Source organism: Ursus americanus, chromosome 21 (genome assembly GCF_024610735.1).
Source record: "Ursus americanus isolate L20-20 chromosome 21, mUrsAme1.1.p, whole genome shotgun sequence".
NCBI lineage: Eukaryota > Metazoa > Chordata > Mammalia > Carnivora > Ursidae > Ursus > Ursus americanus.
The window spans coordinates 11,537,922-11,565,738 of NC_142147.1; the positions used below are offsets into that span (position 1 = coordinate 11,537,922).

Here is a 27,817-nt window from a genome sequence, read left to right on the forward strand (position 1 = left end):
ACCTTTCTTTCCCATTGTTAGGTTCAGGACACTTATAACAAAGTCAGTGTCTTTGACTTCTTGGTTAATTAATTATTCACCCAAAAACTCCTTACTGAGTTTCTTTTACATTTAGGACTTGGTTCTAGATCCTGGAGTATCTGTAGAAAAAAAATATATAATAAAATGGTGTGTGTGTATACATGTATATATGTACATATACGTACATACATGGCTTTAGCCTCAGGGAGCCTACTGTTTAGTGATATAAGGCCCACATCATAAAAGAAAATCAGCAAGGAGAGAGGCCCAAGTGAGGCCAAGCTGGCAACACAGAGTCCAGGGAGCAGGCCACTACAGTAATTCTTTTTTTTTTTTTTTAAAGATTTTATTTATGTATTTGACAGAGATAGAGACAGCCAGCGAGAGAGGGAACACAAGCAGGGGAGTGGGAGAGGAAGAAGCAGGCTCATAGCGGAGGAGCATGATGTGGGGCCCAATCCCACAACGCCGGGATCATGCCCTGGGCCGAAGGCAGACGCCTAACCGCTGTGCCACCCAGGCGCCCCCACTACAGTAATTCTTTTTTTTTTTTTTAAGATTTTTATTTATTTATTTGACAGAGAGAGAAACAGCCAGCGAGAGAGGGAACACAAGCAGGGGGAGTGGGAGAGGAAGAAGCAGGCTCACAGTGGAGGAGCCTGATGTGGGGCTCGATCCCCTAACGCTGGGATCACGCCCTGAGCCGAAGGCAGACGCTTAACCCCTGTGCCACCCAGGCGCCCCCACTACAGTAATTCTTAAGTTAAATATGGGCTGAGCTGTGGGGGCAACAGATTAAAGAATAGAAAAGGGACAAATGTGAACATCCCTAGGAAGCATTGTATGGTAAACTTGGATTTTGCTTCTAATCTTGATTTCTGTCTCTGCAGTGCTCGACTGGAACCTTGGATTATATCTTACAGCGCTGCCAACTGGCTCTGCAGAATGTCCGTAATGAGGCAGACAATGGTGATGTTTCTTTGAAATCCTTTGAGCCTGCAGTTCTGAAACAAGGAGAAGAAATCCACAATGAGGTGAGACTTTCAAGAACTGGGAAGCTACTTGCAAGCTCACAAGTTGATCTGCCATAATTTCATGTGGGTGTGAGCCCTGAAAGTCCTCAGTGAGAGAGAAAGTTTAATTACTCACAACGAGAGCAGTAGCCAGAGTATCTGCATTTTTATGCCAGTTCTGCGAGCTCTTTTTCAGCAGGACAATGCGAAGTGGGCCTATAATGTGGGTGCATGCAGGGCTTGTAGTATAGGAGGGGAACTTGAGCAAAGGGAAGCCAAATCTTTTATAATAGGTAGTAACCCTGCCTGACCTTTACTCCAAACAAGATACAGTCTTTATCCTCCTAGGCTGTTAGCATCCCTGCCCTTTGTTCCAGAGGAGAAACTATAACTTCCAAGGTTGTTCACTAAACATTCTTGCACTAGGAGGCTGAGGTAGAGGGAGGTCAGTGCCTTGCTCAAACACGTGCAGAAGCACAAGACTCACGAAGAGTAATCTGCCCGCAAAACCAGTGGGAATCATGGGTGGAGCCTAAGAGGAGGTGGCAGAGCCTGGCGTGTTATTTACAAAACGAGGTACATGCCGTCAGTCCCACCATACAAGGTTTCACAAACTTTGCTGCTCTCAGCAACACCCTTGCCGCTTTTGCTTTATCTTTGGACTGTACATGTTGTTGTCTGTTTAATACTTCTAAAAACTCAGCTCTTTTTTTAAAAAAAGATTTATTGATTGATTACTTTAGAGAGGGAGAAAGAGTGGGGAGGGGGAGAGGGAGAGAGAGAGAATCCCCAGTGGACTCTCTGCTGAGCACAGAGCATGACGCGGCCCGATCCCACGACCCTGAGATCATGACCTGAGCCGAAATCAAGAGTCAGATGTTTAACTGACTGAGCCACCCAGGCGCCCCATAACTCAGCTCATTTTTTATGTAAATACATGTCTCCGAAAGGGAAGCTTTGTATTACCACTTTAAGTAGAAGCCAGTATCACTAGCCAAAAGAAAAAGGAACCAGAAAAATCTTGCCAGTGAAAACAGAGCAGTGTTACCACCTCCCAGCAGGTGCTTTTGCTGGGAGAAGGCTCTGAGCCTCAAGTCTCCATTATCCATGGGAGAAAGGAGATTCACATACAGCTTCATGAATTTTCTCTAATAGTCATTGAATGTTATACTTCAGATGGGTGAGTTTTGTCATGGGCATATTATACCTCAAAACAAAAAACACTAAAAGGAAAAAAGAGATTCCCAAGTGATAGAGAACTGTTGAAGGTCATCGCCAACCTGCGACTTTCTCTTTGCTAGAATTGGAAGGATTGATGGAGAATTTGGAATACAAAAATGTTCTCTTTCGTCCTTTCAACAAGTAATGACTGACCATGCGCCTGGTACCGTCTGTGTGCTTTAGGGTATATACTGGTAAGTAAGACCGTCGTCCTGGTGCAGGGGGATGCCAGATAATATGCCTCATGCATCTGTTCATCAGGTAGTATGTTAGATCGAGAGAACTAGAGAACATTCCCCCTGAGAAGATGTGCCGCGAGCAGGGGCTTGAAGGACATAAGGACTGAGCCATGTAGAGATCTGGGGAACAGCATTTTGGGCGGAGGGAGATGCCCCCACAAAATCTGTGATGTGGAGAATGTCTGATGTTTCCAGACTAGGTAAGGGACAGTCTAGTTGGAATGGCGGGAGTGGGGCTGCGAGTTAGAGGACAGGAGGTCACAGAGGTGGTATTAGGGGACTGGAAAGCAGCAGATCATATCAGTCCTTGGCGGTCCCTATAAGGACAACCACTTTCCTGTCTATTGAGAGGGAAATGGAGAGCCATCGAGGGGTTTGGCGCAGAGGAGAAACAGTGTCTCCTTCCACAATATCATATTATGTCTTTAAAGAGATATTTAGGATCTTACGAAGTACTCCACACTTTGTGAAACATTGCCAAAATCTCCAGAACCAAAGGCAAAGGTATTCTTCCATTCCAGGAAATAACAGCCACTTCTGCTCTCAGGACTGACTTTCTTCCCTTCGTTGTGCCTGATAAGTGTCCCATTTTCTCTCCTCTCTGTCCTCGCTAGAGACATTGCTGATAGCTAGAACCTCAAGAAAGATAAGCATTTATGGGCCTGGTGACCTCACTGAATTAGATTTGGGAGCAAAGTTATGTATTTCTCCATATTTGTAGTAAAGAAATTGTAATCTGGAAATCTAAGTCTTTTCCTTCCCTACATACCTTGCAATGTCAGGATTTGAGCTAGCAGAATGGGTGCTCTCTTTAACACTCACGTGGGCTATTTTTGCCCCTGTCCTTCTGGCCTTCTTCTGTGACTGACTGAGATGTTTTGTTATCATCAACCAGTGGGGGCAGTCTGTAAGATCACCCTGTTTATCTAACAGTAGAATATTGTCATCTGAACCCATTAGCCTCAGAAAGGGACTGGCTGCTTTTGACATTGTATATGTTAGCAAGCAAAGTGGGATAAAGATATATCAGAAACCTCAGCCCCTTGAAACTGTGGTCTAGGGTTGAAGGGAGAGAGAGAGCTTGAATCTGAATAGCGTGTGTGCTCTTCTTGTCCATCCCCCCAATCTTTTATTCTTCAAGGCCATCCCCTTAAAGAATGAATTCCATATGTCAAGGCATATCGTCAGATACTATTCTTTGGCCATACACGCTGGCCTGGGATGGAGCACTGGCATGCTGGCTTTCTACCGTGTCCTGTTGTTAAGCAATAGCACACATGTCCATAATAGTTCCCTCGGGTTCTTTATTGTTTGCTTTCCTGTTTCTTAAAAGCCATGTGCCTTCGCTGCTCCAATTATAGGATGAAGCCCTTGGTTTTATATGCTGCAGGCTTTCAGGCTATGTGGGTGTAGATGTGGCTTGTTTTCCTTAGATGGTTTCTAACCAAGCGATTTGGGAATTTTGGGGAGTAGAACTGAATACCTTAAGATATTTTTTCCTAATTTAAGATGCTTAGCAAAGATCTTTTGTCCAGTTGGAAGTAGAATCTTCCTGCATGTTTTTAAATATTGTTTTCCTTCTTAAAAATAGTTTTGGTCAACCTGTATCTTCCTTAAAGTTACTGTGAAGGGTCCTTTGAAGGGTGGCTCTTTGTACACTGGACATTAACATCTCTCCTGGTCTCACGTCTTTCTCAATGAGATAACTTATTCCAGTTATTACAGTGAGACGTTAACCCCACTGGGCCTGTTCACGCAGCTCATGAGGGAACTGCCTGAGCTGAGCTGGGGCCAAAGGAAGAGCCCAAACTAACTTGGCAGAAGAAAAGTAGGTGACAGTTGCTTACCTGTAAGAGGATGGAGGTGATTTACAGTATATGGTGATGTAGTAGCTCATAAATATGATTTTGAACTTTACCGCCGAATGCCCCATGTTTCAGGTAGGCAGGTTTCTTCCCCTTCAGACTTTTCCTAGATATCTTTTAGGAGAAAAATATTTCTCGACCGATCGTTCAGACTGCTCCAGTACAGGTTAGTTATGAGGGTTATGAGGGATGGTTTTCTGAGGCACAGTGATGAAACTGAAATGTGGACATGCTTTCATATTTCTCTGATGTTTCAGACGGCCTTTCAAGAACCCGCAAGGCCTCTAGGTTGTCGGTAGGCTTTGGTTAAATACGTGGGGGCATTGCTTACCTTTGTGGGGCATTGGCCCGCAAGATTGAATCACAGTGAATTTCTTTTAAGGGCCTGTCCAAAATCTGGGAGTTTGGTTCATAAGCATCATGAACTCCCAGAGAACCTCAAGAGAGTTCCTGTGTTTTGTCTCCCTGAGGCTCACATCTTTGGGGATCTGCATCGCCTGTGGCGTGTTCCTGGCCTCAGGTCAGCCGCAGCCCTCCTGATGGCTTGTCTCTTGTTTCTGCTCTGATAGTTATGAGCTTCCTGGGGGCACCATGCCCTGGAGAAGGGATGGAGACCCTACTCCCGGCATGCTTAGCACTGTATTGGTCAGTTGCTATGGTTGGCCTTTTATTTATTTAGTTAGTTATTTACTTATTATTTTTTTTAGCCCTGAAGAAATTCAGGCTTCCCTTCTATTCTGAATTCTGACCTGTCAGCTTATATGCAGAATCCACACAGCGACTTTTCCTTTCTGATCCCCACAGTTTAGGGAGAAAAAAATAAAAATAACTTTTTTTGCTTGGTTGTGGTTTTTTTTCTTTTCTTTTCTTTTTCTTTTTTCTTTTTTCTTTTTTTTTTTTTGTAACTCAAACTCTGAATCAGGGGCTGAAAATCTTTTTTGCTTCCGTAATTAATTTTACGAAAGCAGCCAATGGCTTCTCTTGGCAGTGGGGGACGTGGTGAGGGTGACATTTGCTTAAAATCCTGTCCTGTTTTTTGCCCATGACACTGAAAACGAAAACGTCAGGTTCTGGAGTTGAGTAAAATGCATGCCAGTGGATTTGATGCCCAGAAAGGTTGTCATCTCCTGGACAGTACTTCAGCTCATGAATAAACCTCTGCTGGGAGTAAGTCCTCAGTGTTGAACTTTACTGACTGGCCTCGGTGGGAGGGGGGTGGGCATGAAATGACATGGATGTTAAAACTTCTCCTGCTAAGAAGACTTTATCAGATTGTGAGGTCCTTGGGGACAACAAGTTCTAGGCCTTGTGGCCTCCTTCGGTTTGCTTTCTTAGCATCTAGCAAGTGCCCGGCATATAGTAGGCTGTTCATTATTAACCCACTAATCCTCGCCACAAACCTATGTGGTTGTTATGTAATGATCTTTATTTACAGGTGACCTAGCCATTTGGCGGTGGAGCCCTTATTCTTCCTCATGGCACCGTCTGCTTCAAATGATAGCTGGGCATCTGAGGAGGAAGAGGAAGTCACCATTTATTACAATGGACAGGGTCTTTCTTTGCTCTCTTGTCTGATAGCAGAGTCTGGAGGTATGTCCCTCACCAGTCTTCTGAGTTTTAATTTACTGAAATCTAGACTCGGGTATACCCTGATGATAGGTTGGATTAACTAATTACATAGGATAATCGATTTTCTTTCCTGGGACACCACGGTGGCCAGGGCTTACATGTTTTGTCCTCATCGATGGAAATAACCAGCCCCAAGATAGGAAAACCTTTTAAAATCTTTTCAGCTCTCCCTGACAATAGGGCATGATACCATGCTGATAGGCTGTTCCTATAGCGTGAACACATTTCACACAAAGTCTCTTAAAAATAACTCGTCTTGTGATAAATAACGTTGTTAAACCTGTATCTTCAGAGAAGTTGAGCTACACTTGTATTCGCTCTCCCTTCAAAGCAGTCGAGTTTACTTCTGTTAACAACTGTCCCTTAATACCACAGGTGAGGTTCAGCAACTATTGTCTTAATATTGTCTACGTTCCTTTTTTTTTTTTTTTTTTTTTTGTTTAAACAGCTTTAACTGAAATCAGTTCTACATGTCAAACAAACATTTAGTTAATGTAAACTGAGACCCTTTCATATGACTGCGTATTCTCAGGTTAGTTACTCGAGCCATTTTCACCATTGTTAAATCTTCACAAGTTGCTTTTGTTTGCCTCATGAAAGTTCAATATGGATAAACACAAAAATTCTTTGTGGTAACAGGTGAAGATTATAACAGTTTGTCTGTATAAGGAACACGATTACCTTAGCAAAGTCAGATGACCCAACATTAAGCTGTGAAAGCTCTACATTTCTTTAGAGGGCAGAGGTAAAAAGAGTTTGGGGGATGAATAGAGTTGGACTTCGACAGTACGACTTGATTTTTTTCAAGTTGAAGATGAGTTTTCAAAGATGTGGGAAGTGGATAGAAAACAGTTTCTTACCCTTCCAAAGCTTTACTCAGCCTCTCATGTACGTAACATTGGGATTGTTTCAGTTGCAAGGGACAGAAAACCCAGCCTGAATTGGCTTAAGTAGAAAAGGCTTCAGGAACAGCTTGGTCAAGAGCCACATGCTATCACCAACACCCGGTTTTTATCTTTTTTATCTTGCAGTTGCTTCCTACTTTGTTTTCTCCATTTTCCCCATTTGGTGGGGAAATGGTTGTGGAATACTCTTCCTCAGTCTTCTCAGTGCTCAGACTTACTGTGATTGAATGTATGGTGATTGCCCCCATACCCGATTCTGGGACTAGAGAAATGTGGTGGGCTGATTGGCTAACACTTGGGTGGCACACTCCACCCCAAGTATTGGGGCTGCAGCTCTCCCCAGACCACATGGACTGGGTCTGGGGAAGGGGTCAGTTACCAGCCACATAGTGGGGTTTTGCTAGAATAGAAGGAGGAATGCTAAGTTGGCAAATAATAACCATAGTAATAACCATAGTAGGTTCATAGGAAGGAGAAGCAACTATTAATGTCTTTGCTATTCTACCTATTGTCATGTGCCCTGAGTTGAAAGGTAACAATTTTAATGGCTGTAGCTTTAATACACACCCCCAACAATTAACTTTGTATTATTTCGTTATAAGGACAAGGATTCTCACCAGCTCCTCTTGGCCCATGGTAAATTCGTCATTGATTTTTAAATCTAAGAAACTTGAAATTGCTATCTCTTAATACGTGTCTATGTTTTGCTCTAAATACTGGTCTTTAATAAGGACGTTTAATAAAAACCGCTTCTGATTATATCTTCTCGATCACACATAGTGCAGGCTGCTGTATACTTTAGGATCTCAGTATTTGTGTTTTGTTTTGCTTTTTTTGGTAAAATTTATTTTTACTAATTAATTTTTTTTCAGGATTTGTTGATGGACATACAGTTTCCTCACGTCTGACTAATAAAGGTGATGGAAAACCCCTCCCCAGCCCAAGCTGGGTTGTCTCGCTAAGAGGACCTCAGTTTTAAGGCTGCTCTTTTCTTGGCTTTGCACAAATGCTCTGGAGACTCCAGGTTATATTGGAAACTGGTTAGGCTGAGCTTTTCTCACCTTTTCTCACCCTGTGGCAACGAAATGACTGGAGGGGAATCGAGTGACGACATTATTGTCTTTGATTGTCCCCCAAGGGCATTAAAACAACTGCCTTCTCCTTATGGTCCCCAGGTCGAGTTCGAGTGGCTGAGACAGTATTGGTTTCAAGGCAATCGATACAGAAAATGCACTGATTGGTGGTGTCAACCCATAACCCAACTGGAAGACCTGTGGAAGAAGATGGAAGGCATGGTAAGTACATGAGGTCCGGGGCTGTAGTTTCTGGGGGGCTCTGCTGTGTAACTACTGTGCTGCCGAGTTTGCATCGGCAAGTCCGTCATCATTATCCTGAACTAGTGAGTCAGGTAACTCGTGGTAAGGAACAGCCCGCATTTTGTCCATACGAGCTCAGTGGAGTTCCGTGAGTATTTTATCGAGTATTTCCAACGTACAAGGCACCATGCTGGACACGTGCTAGGAAGTGACGCGGTGGGAACAACAGTGCAGCAGTAAGATGTAAAATTCATTTGCATTTTCAGACTCACCAGGCACCTTTCTAAGGCTTTTCCCCTTATTAACTGCTAAAATTCATACAACAGCCCTACGAAGTGTAGAAACTCTTATGAGTCTTAATTTATAGATGTGAAAACTGAGACATTGAGAAATTAAGTGCCTCGCCCAAGGTCACAGAGCAAGTGGCTGAGCACGATCGAGACCCAGGCAGTCTGGCTCTATGACTTGTGCTCTTAAGCGCTACATTCAGTTTAATAAGGAGAGAAACATGAATGTAGCCAGGTGTTACATTAGCTAAAATGAAAGCCTGTAATAGAGATTAAAAAAAAAAAAAATCACAGTCCAGAGGAGGGAGTATTAAATTCAGAGCACTGGACCCGGACTGTCGTGAAACAGCAGATGTGGCTTTTTAGGGACTTAGGATGGGGAGGAGTAGGGCCAGATAGGGCACTTGGAGAGGAACATCAGGCTCCAGGAAGTGCACTAACAAGATTGCAAGTGGGGAAGGACAGCCCGGCCGGAGCAAGGAGTCGGGGGACAGAGTCGGAAATGTAGCTGGAAGGCGAGTTGAGGCCACTTGCAAGTTTTGAATTAAGTCTTAATTTAAACAATAGTAATAATAGCACTCTTATGTGATGCTTATGAAGTACCAGGCACTATTCTGAATGTTTTATATATAACTTATTTAACTTTTATGACAACCTCATAAAGTAGGTATGATGGTTCTCTATTTCATAAACCAGGACACTGAACCACAAAAGGTTTACATAACTTCCTCAAGATCGTACAGGCCCTAAAGTGGGGAAATGGGATTTGAACTCAGGAAGGCTGGCCGTAGGGTCATGCCCTTCACTACGTCGCTGTTCTGCTTGGAAACCATTGCCTTTAGAACGTAGTGGAAAAGTGATAAAAGCCTGCCAAACTCTAGAGGCAGTACCACTGCACAGACTGGGAAATGTGCTGGAAACGGCGAACTGGTCTGCAAAAATGCATAGCTGGTGCTCACCGCTGTTTTATAATAATGACACTATCAAGTCACAACCCTGAAGGGGTCTTAGTTTGGAAGTCTAGGTCAGAATCCGGAAGTCCTTGCTTTCCAGACATCTCCTCAGATCTTTAAATCATGCCTTTTCATGGATATATGTCTGAGGAAGGAATGTTATAATCCTCCTTTTATTGTACTAATAGTATCACAAAAATGGATTCCTCCAAAGACCTGAGTCTCAGTATAAAACTGAGCATTGTAAAACTGAGTTGGAGGTAATGAAAAGTCCATGCCTTAATCTCCTTAGTTGGTTCTGTTCCTAGAATTAGCCTGTGTGGAGTGTGCTCCGTTTTATGGGATGTGTATATAAAGGCAGTTTCAGTTTCAGGGAATTTTTTACTGTGTTATTCTGGTTTTGTCCATTTACATATGAGTTAGAAGAACCTCTTTCTTTGCCAGACTTGGACTCTAAGACATCAGGTTGACTTTGGGATTGTAATTGGACAACTCCACAGATTAGAAAATTTGAATCAGCAAATGAATAAGAAAGGAACTCATTGATTTTGTAAAAAAAAAAAAAAAATTCTTTGCATTTTTTTTTGTTCAAGATTTTGTTTTTTTCCTTCTTCTAAAGAGTAGTCTTCGGTGTTGTGGGTTTACTGATTGTATTCCTTATGAATTCATTTAAAAGCTTTAGCTATAATTTTTTTTTAAATTGGGCCATGGCCCATCGATTAGATGGAATATCTTCTGTTTACTTTATGACTCTTGTGTAAAAAATACCAAGAAGAGCAACCTTGGGAACGCTCCAGAGCGAGTTTCCTTGCAGTTGGTGTGACATTACTGGGTGTTCTGAGTGAAGTCAATGGCCCCGGTGTCTCTGCTCAGCCAGCCTCAGGCTGATCATTATCAGCAGAGTGAAGGCTTGGGCCAAGATAAAAGGGATGATACTTCTAAATTAAATTTAAGCACGGCTTCAAGCCTTTTTAAATGACTTTTTAACAAATTCATAATAATTTATTTTTGCTATTGGAAGAGACAGGAGATACTAATCACTGGGGAAGGCTATGGTTCTGTGGCTCCTAATGTTAGCGCAGTGCCATCTGGTATGTGCTTACTGGGGGTGGAGCTGGCACTGGCCGCCTCCAGTTCCTGCTTTGTACCAGCCCACCTCACATGTTTGCAGTTGCAAGCAGTAGGGGGCAATGTTGAGCCGCCAGTTGGAGGCCTCAAGATGCTGGCCTTTCAGGAAAATGCATACAAATGTACCATTAACTGTCAAGAATTATCCCTGTTGCTTCAAGTTAGCTGTAATCTCCAAGATTCCATAACACAGGAAATCAGTTGTGGGTTAACAAATTCAACAGCAATTTAACATAAAAAGTGCAGTGTTTGGTGCACATTTGGATTCTATAGAATTAGACTAATCTGAACAGCATTTCTGAATGTACTCGCTTTGCTTCCAGGGAATATATTACTCAAAATTACTATCCTTTTAGACAAATGATTCTTCTTTATCTCTGTGCTTTTTTTTTTTTAAATTGTAAAATCATGTGCGTGTTGTGGAAAGACTTCTCTAATTAACGTATTTTGTCTGTTGTGCAGCATAGCATCGATCTCTTCTTTCTCTTTTGGTGAAAACAAAACAAAACAAAAAACCTCAGGCAGTATGTACATTACTTTTCACCTTTTGCTTATGAGTAAAGCAACCTCTTACGGCCCTTGTACCAGGGAAGACACTGGTGTTGTGATTTCTCTCTGTCTTCTCCATGGTTTTTTTTTTTTTTTTTCCCCACTTCGTGGTTGGAAGGTGTCGTCTTAGGTTGGATACAGAAGAATGGAAAATGAGCTTTGAAATCACGTTTCTTCCCTTAATGGTAATTGCTTCACATGTCATAACCTGTCACATATTTCAGAAAGTTTAGTCCGTTGAAACTCCCCCAGCCTCTACTTCCATTCTCTGTTCCAGCAAGTACTATTTTTATCACACTGTTTATTCTCGCCACTTCTCCCCCTCCCCCCAGGATGGTTTTACTCTGTGCTTGCTCTTGTGATGTAAATGTTAAACCTTATATTTGAATGACATTCTGATAAAATATCACATTTTCCCTGAATATGACCTCATGAATTTATGAGCCATTAAGCCCAAAGCAGCACAACCCTTTCGTATAACTCAAGAATTTAGCCTTGCCTTTTCCTCTCATCTTTGCTCCCTGTTCAGGATGGTAGTATAACCCTGGAACGCTATTCAGATATTTGTATTTTATTTTATTTTCTTGAAGCAACCCACCACCTCACAACCAAGATTAGTGTATTATGAGGCGACTCTTCAGGATAAGAGAGAGTTACCATTTGAAAGAAACTGTACAAGCTTTGCTTTCTGGGTAAAGAGAAATATGAAAAGCCGAAGTCTCCTGTGAGGTGAGGAAGTCTTGCTGTAGCCAGAGATTCAATGGATAGGCCATTTGTCTCTCAGGGTCTGGTATCGCACTTTGCAAAACTGACATTTATTTTACCTATAAAAATGTTTTAACACCATCAAATTCACAGTGATACGGAAAAGAATACTAGGTGTGATGTCCTCTAAATTGATGACATTTATTCATTTCCCTTTGACCTTAAAAAACAAAAGGTCAATTTAGTATAATCCAGTGGAAATATTCTAGAATAATTTCCAGAGTAAACGTTTTCAGAAGTACTGATGATTGATATACTGGAGAGAAATTTCTTCATGCTTTTTTTTTTTTTTTAATTTTTTAAAATTTTTATTGCTTCTTTCTCTTAGAAGAGAAGAGTAGAATCCTGATCACTTTGAATGTTTTGAATTGCATTTCCCGTCTTGACAGTTCTTCGTGCTGGGATAGCAGTGCGTTCATATGGCAGTTGGCCTTCATAACCTTTATTGACTTTAGTGGGAAGGAGCCAAGACTGGATCATTTTAATGTATCCGTTTTGAAACAGTGTAAAACACAACATATAATTATGTTAGGTAAGCTATAGGCTGCGTTAACTTCTACCCATTTATGTTAAAATTTGGCAGAGGAGAGCAGAGAGATGTGGAAAACGAGTAGGTGTTTTATTTAATTCTGTTACCAGTTTCTTGTTGTTAAAAGTTTTAAGAGAGAAATGTACTTACGAATGTAAAGGTTGTCCTTTACAAGTTAGTTATAATAGGTTAATTTCGAGATGAGTCATGCGTTTTTCCTTGTCATTTTGGCCTGTGAAAATCATCTGGGAGCGCTCATGCCAGGAGCCTGTCCACTGCTGTCTGGTGGAGCCTTTCCTAGTATGGGTTACGCAGTCGTAGGCAGTGATTGAGCTGAGGTGCAGTTTGTTTGGTTTTGGAGAGATTAATGAAGCTATCATCACAGTGCTTTAGATTAAATTCTTTGTAACTGAATAGAGGAACAAGGCTGCTTTTTCATCCCGTGAAATATATACTGAGTATTCCAGTATTGGCTATTCTGTTACAGTTCAATTAGCCAAGTTCATTTTAAACTTTCTTCTAGGATTAAAGATTGGGGGGGGGTATGAGGAAAAAAGGGATAGAAATATTAATTTTCTGCCCATGTTAATAGTGAAGTCACCAACTTATATACGTGTGTGTAAACATATGTGTGTGTATAAATATCTCCCCTTTAGTATTATTGTGTATACTGAATTACATTTGCAAACATAATCCTCTCTTCCATTTTTCGGAATTAGCATCGCTGATACAGGAGCAGAATATCTTACAGTAATTTAGGATTTGGTGTGAGATGTCTGGTGGTTTTAAATTAAAATTTAAGTTCCCTTCTCCCTTTTTTGACTGGTACAGTGCTGAGTGGCTCAGGATAAGCACAGATTGGAGGCAGGTAAACAGTCACAAGCACCCAGTAATTCAAATTATGTACACAGACACTGAGTTTGGGGACCTCTATATTTAGCTTTGGAAATTGGGGGGGGGAAGGAAAAAAAAGTCACTTTTCAGCTACGTGGCTAAAAATCCTTGGCTCACGGTTTTTATTATCTTAAACGTGTTCACCGAAGGTCGGTGCTTTTCACCCTCCTCCCTCCCCAGCCCCCCACCGCTGTTCCCCACAGCCCAGCTGCATTGTTCTATTAAGAGTAAAATATCTGAGGGGAAATTGTACGTGTAATTTAGCAATGAATTTCTAACAGGTTTTGATTCCTTCTTTGATTGCCTTCTGGATTTCTCTCAGAGTTTTCCAGTTTTTCCCTTAGTCGCTGCAGACTTAGTAATGAATTAAAAAAAAAAAAAAGCATTGTGTATCCTGTCTTTTTGGGGGAAAAAATTTACAATTCCAAGAGAATTCAGGCTTAAGCTTGAGAAACAGAATGTGCATCGAAAGCACAAAGGACTATGTTTATGATTCTCTTTGAAGTGTTTTTGCAACTGGATAAGAAAAATTTTAGAAACCGTCTGATAGTGTTCAGGGTAAATACTTAAACCCCTTTAGAGAATTTCACACACAGATACTGTGCAGCAGAAAAAAGGGATACTTATGTTTCTTAAAGCTGCTACAGCCTACAGCTTTGTACTTAAAGACAGAGGTGTTGAATAGAATTCTACTGAGGATACATCCAGCGACAATATCTCCAGGAACATCAGAGCAAACCAGTGGGTAGGACTTTCTGTTTTTAACCCTTACATGAGCTGTATGAGACTTGAGCTTTATTGGTACCAAGTACTAGGATGTGCCTGTTACATCCCAGGAATGTTAAGAGGATCGTTCAGGTGCCTCTACTCTGCACACAAGAGGAACAAGGCTAACGAAGCCTAAAACAGTGAGGCAGAGGGACGGGAGCTGGGAAACTCCAAGGACGAGCCTTGCCATCTCTCTCAACTCTCGTTAGCACGCGCGGAGAAAACCTGAAATAAACAGCCACCGTTCTCTTTTAGCCTTGGTTCCATAGGCTTGGGCTACATTTCGCTAGCCTTTGTTAAATACACACACACACGTACACACACACGTACACACACGCACACGTGCATGATTCACACATGTTCTATTTTCTTGTCCAATAGACAAATGTGGTTGTTTTAAATAATTTTAAGCACAGCAGATTTCAGATTGATGCAGAGGTGTGGAGATCCTGCTTCTTTCCCCCGGGGGTGCTCTGGTAGCCTTGGCTGCGGCATTTCTTTTGGATTCCTTTGGCTAGCCGACCATCATAGCATTTCAGATGTGAATCAGAACCCTGGGTGCCAGATCGGGGTGTCAGTAATTTCCATTTTTTCCTGGCAAAGTTTTAACCTAAAACAATTGGATACCTTATTTCCTCTAGTTCTTTTGGAGGGTGGCCGAGGTGGGGAGTGGGGCATTAAATTCAGCTCTAGTCTGTCATTTATCTTATTAGAAAGACCTTTGAGATATTCTAGGAGAGTCTCTGTCCAGAAGACTCAAGTTATGTTAAAAAAAAAATCAGCAGGCCTACAGTTTTGAAAGGAAAGCAGGATTTCCAAAGGATGTGAGCCAGTTGTTGGGAACGGTATCAAGATTAGAGGATCTTTTTTTCCCCAAGTTGGTTAATGAATGGTCCCTAAAACTGTTACTTTCTGAAGAAAATTGTTACGATGATCAAATGAAAAACTACGTGAGATATAATATACTGTACACATGCAAGGCATCACCACGAGTGATTTTATTTTTTTTTAAAGGATCTTATTTATTTATTTGAGATAGAGAGCAGGAGCAGGGGGAGGGGCAGAGGGAGAAACAGACTCCCTGCTGAGCGCGGAGCCCGATGTGGGGCTTGATCCCAGGATCCTAAGAACATGACCTGAGCTGAAGGCAGATGCTTAACTGACTGAGCCACCCAGGTGCCCCGCCACTAGTGATTTTAAAAGCAAGTATAGACAGTCCTCAGTTTAGGACCCTTACTTAGAGGCCATTTGACCTGGTGCCCCTTAGTGACAGCGTCCCTCCCCTCTTCTCATTTCCCTTCCTCCAGAACCGGGGTCATTCCTGGAGCTAGAGGGACTCAATGAATTGGAGCCCAGTGCTACTCTGGTAATGTTTCTACCCCACTGTGGGCTGAATACTTTGGGAAGCTGGGCTGAGAATCTTTCCATATTTTTCAAAAGTGTCTCTATGGAGAAATGTGCTCCCAGTGCCAAAATCTGACTTACCAGAGAGCTCTGGGAACACATTAAGTCGGCTCTTCCGTGCATTAAGGGTAACATAACCATGATCCTGCTCTCTTTTCATTGACATCTGCAAAAGAATGACCTTTTTTTAAACTAAGGGAAACTTGATATGTTGCTTTTTCAGTATTCCTGAAAGTATCTCTGTGATCATTTATAGATGATGTTTTTAACACCATCTTTTCCCCTAACACATAAATTATAATTGACTTTTTTTGTATTTCCTCTACATGACCTCAGCCCATCTGGAACCACCTGTGACGATCTCATTTGTAAATTTTTCCTTGATGTGTATAAAAATCTCAGATAACCTCCAACTTGTTTCTGATTGATTGACAAAATTAGCCTTCAAATAAAAATCTGGATTACTATGGCAATACTCAAAATTAATTTCTACTGTTCCAGTCATGTCTGCTTTGGTTACAAAGACTTGGAACAGGTGGTAGCTTGATAATATATATCCCTTTACTTAAGTATTATTAATTTAAATGAGCAATTATGTAATACCCAGAATAATGCATCAGCTCTTTAACAGATGTTGGGGGATCAAGAGGTCTTGTATTTTATTTAATGTCAAAAACTTTTCATGCAGTTAATAGTGAATTTTTTAACGGATGGAAATGGTGGGATATTCCATGCCTATTATAAATTAATATTATCTGTTAATATTATCTGGGTACTGGGGTCTGATGTCTTGGAGACCTGAATAGTGGTTGGGCACGGTGGGCCGTGTTTAGCTATTTAGTAATATCTCAAATTTAACATACCTCAAACCAAACTCTTGATTCCCATAATCTCCATGTCTTTCTCACAGGATCACACAATTCAGTAATTTGTATTGTCCAGTTACTCAGCCTATAACCTTGGAGTTCTCTTGATTTATCTCTTGATTTATCAGTGAATCCTATTAACTCTGTTTTCAAAATATTCATCATCTGGCCACCCTTCACCACCCCCTGTGCTACCACTTTGGTAAAGAGCCACCATCATTTGTCAAAATAGCCTCCTTGCTTCTCCCACCCGACATCCACCCCTGTGAGAGTGTTCCTTTATTTTTTAAAAAGATTTTATTTATTTATTTGTCAGAGAGAGAGAGCGAGCACAGGCAGAAGGAGAAGCAGACTCCCGCTGAGCAGGGAGCCTAATGTGGGACTTGATCCCAGGACCCTGGGATCATGACCTGAGCCAAAGGCAGACGCTTAACTGACTGAGCCACCCAGGTGTCCCTAGAGAGTGTTCCTTTAAAATATAAGTCTGGTATTTCACTCCCCAACCCAAAATTACCATCACGTGCAGACATCCCACTTCCTTGCAACGAGCCTAGAGCACTACAAGGTCTGTCCACCCCCACTCCGACCCCCCAGAACATGATTTCTCCTCCCTCGCAGTCCCCCACTTGCCCTCCTACTGTCTTTAGAACATGGCCGGCTTCTTCCTTCCATTTCACGGCCTTTGCATTTGCTGTCGCCTCCATCTAGAATATTCTTCCTTCTGTTACTCTGCATGACTCACTCCCTCACTTCATGCAGGTCTCTCTGCTCATGTCACTCCTTGGAGAGAGTTCCTTATGATAGAGAGTGCCTTGCCCTGTTCTACTTCCTATTGCTCTCCACCATCCGCCATGGTACTTGTGTATTGTCTGCCTCTACCTAGTATAATAATCCCTCTGAGAGCTGGACTTTGTCTCATTCACTGTAATTTCCCCAGCTCCTGGAATAGTGTCTGGTACATTGTAGGTACCCCGACACTTGTTGAAGAACCGAATTGATGTGAGGTCAGCGTTCCCACCCAGCCATTTCCTCCTACTCACATTAAACAGCGTGGCCTTTAGTAAATTCTTTTTAACTCTGTACATTTCTCTAAAATGTCAGGTCCTGCTTAACAGGAATATTATGGGGTTAGTTTTATTTTTAAACAAACGTAACCCTCCCAACAATACCCCCAAACACCTTTAACATTTAAAAAATAATAATACCTAGAGCACAGAGGATACCTGAGAAGGTCCTGTTTCATGCCTTTGGCATTTACACTGAGAAGATTGAGCAGTCACTGGCAAACAACTTATGCAAATATGAAAAAAAATTTCTTTTAAATGTGAAACATAAGTAGCTTATTAGCAGTGCTGCTAAAACTTAGAATCGTCGTGTTTTTTATTTAATTTTAGATTTTCCTGTTCTTGGAAAACTTAATAGAGTAAAATTGTCAAAAAATTAAATGAGTTCCCCAACAAAGCTTGGACTTTTTATTACTAATTTCCAAAAGTTATATAGGGAAAGCAGTGTATACTGGACAGGTTTTGGGCACAGAACTAGGGAAATCTCTGAGGAGTAAACTGACTTCCGCTAGACAAGCTGAAAACTGATTAAAATATTTATCATCCTTTGGGTATGCAATAGCTTTTGATGATGGAAGGCATATTAATATTCATCTTGGCTGCTTGTCTACACTTCAGACAGATCCCAGGAAAGGATGTTCAGATGACCAGTTTCTTTCCTCACCAGGAGTCCTTGAGCCCAGTACAGCTTGGAACCAAGGAATGCCTTGTGATGTGATTGAGCCTTTCCTCTGGGGGCTGGGGCTGGGGGAATACAAACCAGGAGAGACCTCTGGGCTGGAAAGCTTTAAAGGATTACTGCTTTCTCACAGGAAGTCTTTTGCTAGAACAAAGGGAAAAGTTTGGTTGTAATTTTACAAGCAGCAGAACTGCTGTTGCAGAGTCCACGAGGCAGCCCCGGCTCCTTGGGTGAAGTGAGGGGATCGAGGCCTTACAAAGGGTTTTGGTGTGCATGCCTCTGGAAGCTGAAGATTCCCCACTCCTTTCCCCTACATTTGTTAAGGAAGAAGGAGAGAAATCAGTAGTGTGCACTGCTGACCCCAAGGTCTTCTGACTGGCTGTTCTGGAGTGTTCCATCTCTCTTTTGTCCTGAGACAGAGTGAATATATATGGTGTCCTCCTAGCCAGGCATAAGGAACACAAGGTGGCCTTCTGGCGTTCTCGGGATCTGTCTTTAAAATGTTGTGTGTGTGTGTGTGTGTGTGTGTGTGTGTTTCCCCTTTGATGGGAAAAATAATCTGGCTTAATTAGTTTAGTTAGTTAGGCAGTGTTGTTTTCTGTCTAGGTTAGAATAGCCTTGATTCTATTTTGGGGCGGGGGGCGGGGAGCAGCAATAAGAACTCTGAAAGAAACTGACCTCCTTATGGAGTGGTCTGCAAAGCCTGGAAATTGAGTAGAATAGTCTCATAAAAAAGGCTATTGTGCTAAGACACTTAGTTTCTGTCTTCAAAACATTCACATCCACCCCTTTTGCATTTTTGTTTTTGTTATTCCACACTGAGATCTTTGTATGGAAAAGTACTTTAAAATTATTGGGACCACAATGATATTTGCAACCTATTTTAATAGAGTGGCATCAGAATAGAAATATTCATTTTTTATTCTAGTCATTTCCTCATTCATCTGCTCCACTTGGTGCAGATAAGTATGAAGTTCTACAAAAAGCCAGGACTTCTGTCTCCCAGGTTGATAAGGCGCGAGGCAGTAAGTAATTCAGAGGAAGAGAAATCAAAGGGGAGAGTGGATTCTGACGTAGGCCTTTGGGAATACGAGGGATTTTGATAGATGGAGATGGGTGGAGGATATTCAGAGATTCTAGAAGCAGAGACATCCTAGTGGGAAAACAGAATCTGCTCACAGACTTGATTAGACTGGATGGAGTGTGGTTTGCGTGAGTCCAGTAGTGAGAGATAAGATGAGGAAGATTAGCAAGGACCCTTTTCTAATGCATTTCACTGCAGGGTACAGTGCTTTCACCCCTTGATGACTGCCCTCCTCTCATAGTCTTGGAAAGCCAAGTGCTAACCGTGTGCAACTATAAAGAAAATAAAATCTGTCTTACTACCTTTTATCAGCATAGGGGAAACAAGTCAAAATTCTATCATTTGCCCTAAAGTTTCAAGACCTATCTGCATCCTAAATACGGCAAATAAGCAACACTGTCCATTTTCAGAAGGAGAATTACAAATGAGTTGATTTATTGTCCTACCAAGGTCTTTTTTTATTTTCCCCTCACAAATTGAATATCAGCCTAATAATTTTGGATTTCGGTCCGAGGCAGGTCTTTCCATGTGTGAACCATTTCTGATTCTCTTCCTTGTTTAGGTGTCTCTCATGTTATTTATTCATTTATTTTTTGCATATGGGAATTGAGGTCCAGAGGAAGGGACAGCTCCACTGCCTCCTGGAGAGGTGACAGTTTTGAGGACTTAAGTACTTGCATAAAAGTATTTTGAAATACAGCCGAAGTGTCATTCACAAGTTGTTTGACTTGGTTCGGGATAGTGGGTGTGGCAATCTATCATTTCCACTGCTGAAATCGAGTGGTTTCTTTCCCACGCATACCTCCCCAGTCTTTGGCTGATGGCGCCACGTTCGTGCTTGGACACCCCATGCCGCCCTGTGTTTGCCGTCGCGTTTTGGCTTGTCAGTCACACCACTTGAAAGACGGGGTCAGTGTTCGCAGTGGAAATGGTGGCGCTTCCCTCCAGGCTCTCCCACCTCGATGTACAGAGTTCTGCTAGACTCGCCTTCTTTTCCTCTGTGTGATGTTGCTATTTCCCAGTGACGGGTTTTATTACTTTTTAAGGCACAAGGCGTTAATTCTCAAGTGACTAATCACTCTGTGACTTTGTTCATCAGACGGGGGCTTCTGCAGGATTGTCTCAGCTTTGATTCTGCTCAGGAATCCGAGGTCTGAAGTGAACTTAGAGGCCACCATCTCTCCTTACATATTGGTGAGATGAAGAAACGATATTATGGGGCTACTGTTTCATTTTACTAAAGAGCCTTCTGAGAGTCACACCCAAGTGACGCTTCCCTAGAGAACCGAATGGGCTTCGTGCTTTTTCAAATGCTATCTCCTTGATATCTCTTGGTATCTCTTCATTCCTCACAATGCCAAGAGAAAGTGGTAGCAGTGAGGCAGTCAGATTTGTCATTACTTCATTTCTTTCAAGGCCTGGAACCTTTCCCCCATGCTCTTTATGTACCAACTCTACTGGGGTGCTCACCCTGCGAGGCCTGGACAAGCTGAGGCCCAGCTGGCGTGGAATCTTGCAGTGTCAGAATGAGAAGGGAGCCAAGAGACGAGCATCCCATTCTCTTCCTTTTGGAAAAGGAAGGGCTCAGAAGGTACAGAGGCCCATCTGGGGGCAACAGAGCCAAATGCTAGTGGACCTAGAGCCCAGATTTCCCAGTTCCCAGTTGAGCATTTGCCACCATTCCTGAGCCTCCCAAGTGGCCATGCCTTCTCTTCCCTAGTGCGTCTACCAACTTTCAGCTGGATGCAGGTAGCAAAATACAATGACATGAATGTGCTCTGGACCCTTCTCTTTGCCTTGTGGTTGGGCCTGGCAGATCAAACTTCGGCTCCTTTGTATCGAGGTGGACCTACTGTTTTTGCCTGGCCAGCATCTGTTTTTCCTTCTCTGACCACATCTGGATGTTGCACCACGGACCCACTTTCTTCAGTGGCTCCAGGTAGAAGTGTATCGCCTTTGTCTGGCTACCTCATGAGCGTGTGGTGAGCTCTTTCAAGACTGTTTGCTGACGCCTGCACATGGTGCAGAATTCAACAAGTACAAAAAGCATATGAATAGTGCAAAGTCTTTCTCCCCACTCATTCCCCCAGCCACCCTTTTCCCTTCCGTGGAGCCCAGCACCCTTCATGATGTTTTCTGTACCTTTCCAGAGACATTCTATATTCTTACAAACTTTTACGTGTTGTTTTCTCAAATGAATAACGTTCTCACAGATCTTTCCATATTTGTACATTCTTTCAAACGACTGCCTGGTTTTTCATTGTGAGGTTTCATAATTTCTTTAACCAGGTCCCTCCTGTCTTCTGTCTTCTGCTTTCCCAAATAATGTTGAAATGAATATCGTAATCCGTAAGATTTTCACGTATACCATCTACAGTAGTATCTAAGAGCAGAATTGCTGGATCAAAGGATATGTGTATTTTTAGTTTGAAGAGGGACAATTTGCCTTCCATAGTTTGGAGCCGAGTTTGTGTGTGCATGCATGTGCGTGTTTGTGTATATGTGTGTATGTATACATATATGTAGAGTTTATGTGACATAGGGTTTGTTTTCCCTACATCCTCACTGGTGCAGTCTATTGACAGACTTTTTGCAGCTGTGACTGGTGAAGACTGGTGTCTTGTAGTTTTCATTTGCGTTTCCCTCCTTCCTGCTTTGCAGATGAGGAGACTGAAGCTCAGAGAGATTAAGTGACTTTGCCCAGGTCAGAGAAGCAGTGAGTAGCAGAGCTGGGGTTTGCAGTTAGCAGAGGCGGTCCGGCTCCAGAGTGCTCTCTTCATCACCAGAATCTAAGCGAAAGCTCCATTCTGTTACTTGCAGCCAAAGACTTCTGATAGAAGTAGAGGTTCACTAGCAAGGAGTGCTCAGATTTCCTTGGCAGGTAATTGTGGGGAAGTTGTGCTCTTTCACCAGGGAGTTGTGTGCCAAGTCAGCTGAATCAGGCCAGGTGATCAGAGCCGCTGCCCTGACATCCAGTGACGTTATCACGTGGTGGAACTGCATTCCAGACAGGAAGTACGTGCCCCTTTACCCTGCCGAGACTTCAGGCTCTGTGCTATAGCTGTTTGTGTCAATGGAACGTGAAAGAAGGACTCCTTACTTACATGGAAACATGGCACATTGCCTGATTTACTGTTTAAAGTTAGGGTCTCGTTGGATTCTATTCAGGACTGAGTTTCTGGTGTTGAGTTGTGAGATGCTGAGCCTCCTTGGCCTGTCTGGCTCGCTTTCATTCTCCCTCCACCTGTCTTCAGCAGGTCATTTCAACAGTGCTCATTGATTGTTCAGGGCCTTTTTCTGCTTGGCTCCAGAAAGGTGGGTTGAAGTCCTTAGCCTGCACCTATAGTTCCTAGATGAGAGTTTATTTCCAGAAGTCTTTGGAGAGGACTGAGATTATTTGGGGAGTGGTGAGAATTCTATTTTCAGGTAAAGGAGAGGATGAAGAGTGGTCTCAGGAGGGGTGGAGAACTTTCCTTCGACCCCCTCAGTAAAGCCTGTTGGTAATCCATGAGTCTCAGGAGCTGGGTGGGGGCCCCTCCACTGCTCTGGGCCCCCACTGGGTCTCACCTCTTGCTGTGTTGTGAAGTCAGCTTCTGTCACTGGCTGTGTCACCAAGTCATTTCAGTTTGAGCCCCCATCACCTTTGACGTCCACAAGCTTAGGTATTTTTGGGTTAAGAGCTTGAGCTGTCAAGTGAGTCAGACTAGGGTTCAAGCCCTGGCTCCATCACTTCGCTGTGTGTGCTACTGGGCAGTCACTCTGGGAATCTCAGGTATCCCCATCTGTAAAATGGGATTAATGAAAGTGCCTCCCTTAGGGGATCATTGTGAGATTTGCCCGAAGTGATACACGCAGCATTTTATGCATTGCCTGGCGTATTTTTAGAATTACTGATTTGAATCTCTCCTCTGTTCATTCCTCCTGCCATCTGCCAGTTCCCTGTCTCCTACCTCTCACCTGATGCATTCCTGTAGCTCTCTGAGACCCCCATCTCAGCTTACGTTACGCTTACGCATAACCTGGGCTTCCCATTCAGGCCTCTGTTCAAAAGTCATCTCAGAGTGGCTCTTCCTGTATCGTTTTACCCTGCTTTATTTTTCCTCAGAGCACTTACTAATACGAATTTATGTCTTTTTTTTTTTTTAAGATTTTATTTATTTATTCGACAGAGATCGAGACAGCCAGCGAGAGAGGGAACACAAGCAGGGGGAGTGAGAGAGGAAGAAGCAGGCTCCCAGCGGAGGAGCCTGATGTGGGGCTCGATCCCATAACGCCGGGATCACACCCTGAGCCGAAGGCAGACGCTTAACCGCTGTGCCACCCAGGCGCCCCAATACGAATTTATGTCTTATATCATGTTCCTCTGTTTCCTGCACTAGAGTGTCAGCACCTTGCGGACAGGGACTTTGTCTTGTCTGACTGCTGCATTCTCGTGCTCAGGGTCAGAACCCAACACGGATTTGCTGGGCAGGTGGAGACACAAGTGCTTTATGGGTACAGGCTTCCTCTGAGGTGCCTCGTTTTACGCCGCTGCTGCCCTGTACACAGTATTTGTTGATGGCCCACTATCCCTTCTTCTTGGTTTAATCTGTTTTGCAGACTGCCTTGTTTAAAGCTGGTCGGTAATTATCCATTACCGACTGCAGAAACCTTATCTTTTCAGCTGCATTAGAGGCATTCAGCATTAGCATGTACGTAAGCGATCCTTATGCAACTTTTTAAAGTCGTGAGCACTGTCTGCCGGGATTTTGCTTCAGTAGCTGTAGCTTTCAATCTTGGCTACGCGTCTGAATCATCCAGGATTCATTTTGTAAATATATCATGTAGGCTCCACCTCCAGGGATACGGATTTAATTGGTCTAAGCTGTGGCTCCTGGTTGATTTCAAGGTATTGCCAAGTTGCCGTATGTTTAACAAGCCTCACAGGTGAGTCTGACGTGTGTTCAGGATTGAGAGCCCCTGTTCAACAGGTGTCTGACCTCGTACCAAATTAGCTTGATTGTGTAGATGAACACGTGAACGTATTAGTAAGTCGGCGGGAAAGTGGTCTTACTTTAACCAGCACCAATGTACCTGCTGTGTTTCCTGAATTCAGTGGTGGACTCAAAAGGGAAATAGCCACATTTATAGTTCATATATAAGGTGGAAGATGATGTTGATAGAAGATATAAACATAACTGAAAGTTTGGAAGATGCTGGTAGACATCTGAATGGATGGGATCTCAGAAGGCTTTCTGATTGGCAGGGACTTTTGAGTTGAGTCTTATAGAATGGGCAGAATTCTGGCAGGTGAAGACTGGGATGGGAAGAGATTCCTGTGGCGGGAACAGTGTGTGTAGTGTAGAGGTGGAGACATGCAGGCTGTATTCAAGGCCCCTACAGTGGGGCTGGCAGTCCCTCAAAGCTAGTCTCCTTCTAGAGTTCTCTGTCTCAGGAAGTGGAACCACCACCCACTTATCTCTTCATGCCAGAAGTCAAGGAATCGTCCTTGAAACGCCCCTGTTCCCACCTCACATGATCCAGTCTGAGAACTTTTATCCCTAAAATATCTCCTGCTTCTGTCCACTTCTGTTCATGTCTGCTGCTATGAGTCTAGTCCCAAGACACCACCCTCACACCCCTGGGCTGTTGCAGTAGCTTGCCGTCTGGGTTTCTGTATTCTTCACACAGCAGCCAGGGCAATGTTTTCAAATGCAGATCTAATCGTGCCCCCTCCCTGTGTAAACCCATTCATAGGTTCCAGTTGCTGTTATGATAAAGTCTGCAATATTTTATCTTCGGTCCACCTCTCCTGCCTTACATCCCCTCCAGTCTCTTCACTGTCCACATTCCTTGCCATACTGGCATTTTCTCGCTGAATCCAGCACAGTTGCTCCCTTCTTCAAGGACTTTGCACACGTTTCCTCTTCTTCAAATGTCCTCTCCCACCAAAGCATATATAGATATATAGATTATTTCTACTGATTTTTCAGATCTCACCTCAACTTGCCACTTCCTCAGAAAAGCCTCCCTTGCCTTGTCTGACTAGGTCAGGTCCTTATGCTATATTTCCCTATTATTACCCTCGTGAAAGCCATGTTTGGCTCACTGGCTGGAGGCGATAAGTATTTATGGCAGATAAAACTTGGGAGCACTTATCTGTCTCATGGAGATCCAGTGTTGCTAGAGACGTTAAAATAGCTGAAGTGATTTTAGATAGTTAATTTATGAATCTCATTAACCATCCCTTGACAAAGAACGGGGAATGGTTGATCACGTTGTAAAGTAGAAAGTGAATAGCCATGCTGTTTCTTTGTCTGAATTCCTCCCAGTCATTGGACAAGCCAGTTCCACAGTATTAATTTGAGTACTGTTATCTGTGGTAAGACAACCCTCATCAGATTTTCCTTGTGGGAGGCAAGTCTAAAATGTACAACCATCCCATGGAAGCCTTACGATGCATCCAGTGCCCAGCTCTTAACGGATTGTGAGCAAATGAGTGAATCGGTAAGGATAAGCCATCTTGGGTGGAGCCCCGTTACACCCTCTCTCACACTGCTCTCCTAATTGCAGTGTCTTCGAAATGTCATTCACTGTAGACTTCAAGAAAGGCTAGGATGCCTGGGGTGGTCATATTTTTTCCCCTTGCTAGATAGAGGCAACCCTGGGAACCTTGGCCACCGTCCCATCAGAAAGGTCAGGAGCCATCGTCCTTGTTACTGCCACATGCTTGTCTGGGCTGGGAGTCACGTGACAAATCAGGAACTCTCAAGGGCTTGTATATTTTGGCATGTGGGAGCCCCACGGAATCTGGACAGTGGTCTCAGAAGAGTCATTTAGATGCCATTCTTTCTCACTCTTCTTGTGTTGATGCCCAGAATCTCTATCTAGCTTGGAGGGACCAGGAAGTTTTGTGGCCCAGGGTCCCCTTGGCACATGTACAAGAACCCTCATGCTGACTGAGCTGGCATCTCCTGGTGAGAAGTGATTTGTTGTCCTGATTAGAATGTAAACACTTGCTGAAGTTGAGTTTTGTCTCGCATGTGAGTTTTATTATAGCCTTCTGTGTTCATAAACATGTCTCGGGCATGAGGGAGAAATGTGATAACCTTCAAGCCCTTGAGAGCGGATCCATTGGTTTTCTGTATTGGCCGAAGTTAAGATAACTTCGCTTCCTCCTCTAAGAATCCCAGAGCCCTCTTGCTCTGACCAGCTGGCCTGGATGGTGCCCAGACTGCCGTTTCGTGATTGCTCCATTCTCTTCTAGTAGAGTTCATGAAGTCTTTTGACAAAGTACGTTTCATACTCCGTTGGCATCTAGTAGACGGGCTCAGAGTCCAGGTGGGGCTTCAGTCCAGTTTGACAAACAGTTATTGAAATTTTATTTTATTATTTTTTGAAAAGATTTCATGTGTCAAGAATTGGAGAAAACCAAGAGTTGCTATAGCGGTAGAGCTTAACATGCCTGTGAGGAGATAGGCACACATACATGTAAGGCCTGATGAGGGATGTGGAACGAGAGGTAGAAACAAAATGTTGCAAGTGTGCCCCAGAGAATGTAAGTCCGGCTGAGAAACCTGGAGAAGCCTTCATGGTGGTGGAAGTGCCTGTTGTTGTTGTTGTTACTCTTGTTGTTGTCGTTGAGGTGCCTTGAAGAGTGAACTGACTTTCAGTAGGCAGAGTTTTCACAGGTGAAGAAGAGGGATGGAGCCCATGTCAGGCAGGGCCAACAGGAGACACAAGGACACGGCTCCAGAGAATACTAGGGCACGTTGGCAGAAACGATATAATACCTTGTAACCTGCTGTGCTTCAGGTCCCTGTTTGGGGTGAAATGGAAGATGGGGGATAGGCACCTAGGAATCAGAGAACAAGTGGAAAGGGGAGAATGGAATCAACTCAAGAAGGGCCTTGAATGATAGGCTTAGAAATTTGGCCTATAATCTGGAGATCGTGGTCGCAGTTGGAGTCAAAGACTTTGCATAGCGAGGCAGGGGCAGTCAAGACCCATTTCCAGAATTGTACCTGGTGGCACATAGATCATAGAGAGGAGAGGCTGGGGCCACAAAGACCTGTTACAAATATTCTGAGGAGAAATAATGAGGTGCTGAGCCAGGGCAGTAATGAAGGGAAGAAAAGAGAGAGCTGAACTCCAGAGTTTTGTTTTTAAAGAGGGATGTCCAACTTCACCATCCTTCAGAGGGTGCAGCTGAGAGGTGAGGGAGAGCTCACAGTCAGTTTCACAGATCAATCTGGTCATAGTTACTAGCCGGATGATGCTACCATTTGCCAAGCTAAGAGGAGGAAGTCGGAGGGCATATTGAGTGGAGCATCTAAGAAGATCTGGAAATAGTGGTGCGGAGCTTGGTAGAGCCGTCAGAGCCAAAGTGTAGATTTGGGAGTTGGATTCAGGTCCTCAGGAGGCATTCCCTCTGGGCCGACCACGTGCTGGGCCGTGTCGTGCCCTGTGTGGATTTGTGCCACAAGCATCTAACACATGGCCGTCATCTCCAGAGTGACAATATTCGAAGAAATCGGAGTGTGTGAGAGAGAACGTAGGTTCGAGAGTAAGGAGCACGCAGGGCCGAGGGTGGGATGACCTCGGACAAGTACAGGAGAGCCAGGGAAACAACCCGAGATGTCAGTCAGAGAGGTTGGAA

The 27,817-nt window shown here is 43.4% G+C and overlaps 1 protein-coding gene across 4 annotated transcripts in view; it reads left to right on the plus strand.

Moving 5' to 3' along the window:
• The window catches only part of FTO (FTO alpha-ketoglutarate dependent dioxygenase), a 369,186-nt gene that overhangs the window by 162,599 nt on the left and 178,770 nt on the right, over nt 1-27,817 (plus strand). For all 4 annotated transcript variants that reach the window (XM_045806806.2, XM_045806805.2, XM_087870428.1 and 1 more), the window contains exons 6-7: nt 912-1,055; nt 8,069-8,188. In XM_045806806.2, coding sequence (XP_045662762.2) covers nt 912-1,055; nt 8,069-8,188 — 264 coding nt within the window. The remainder of the gene's footprint in view (nt 1-911; nt 1,056-8,068; nt 8,189-27,817) is intronic.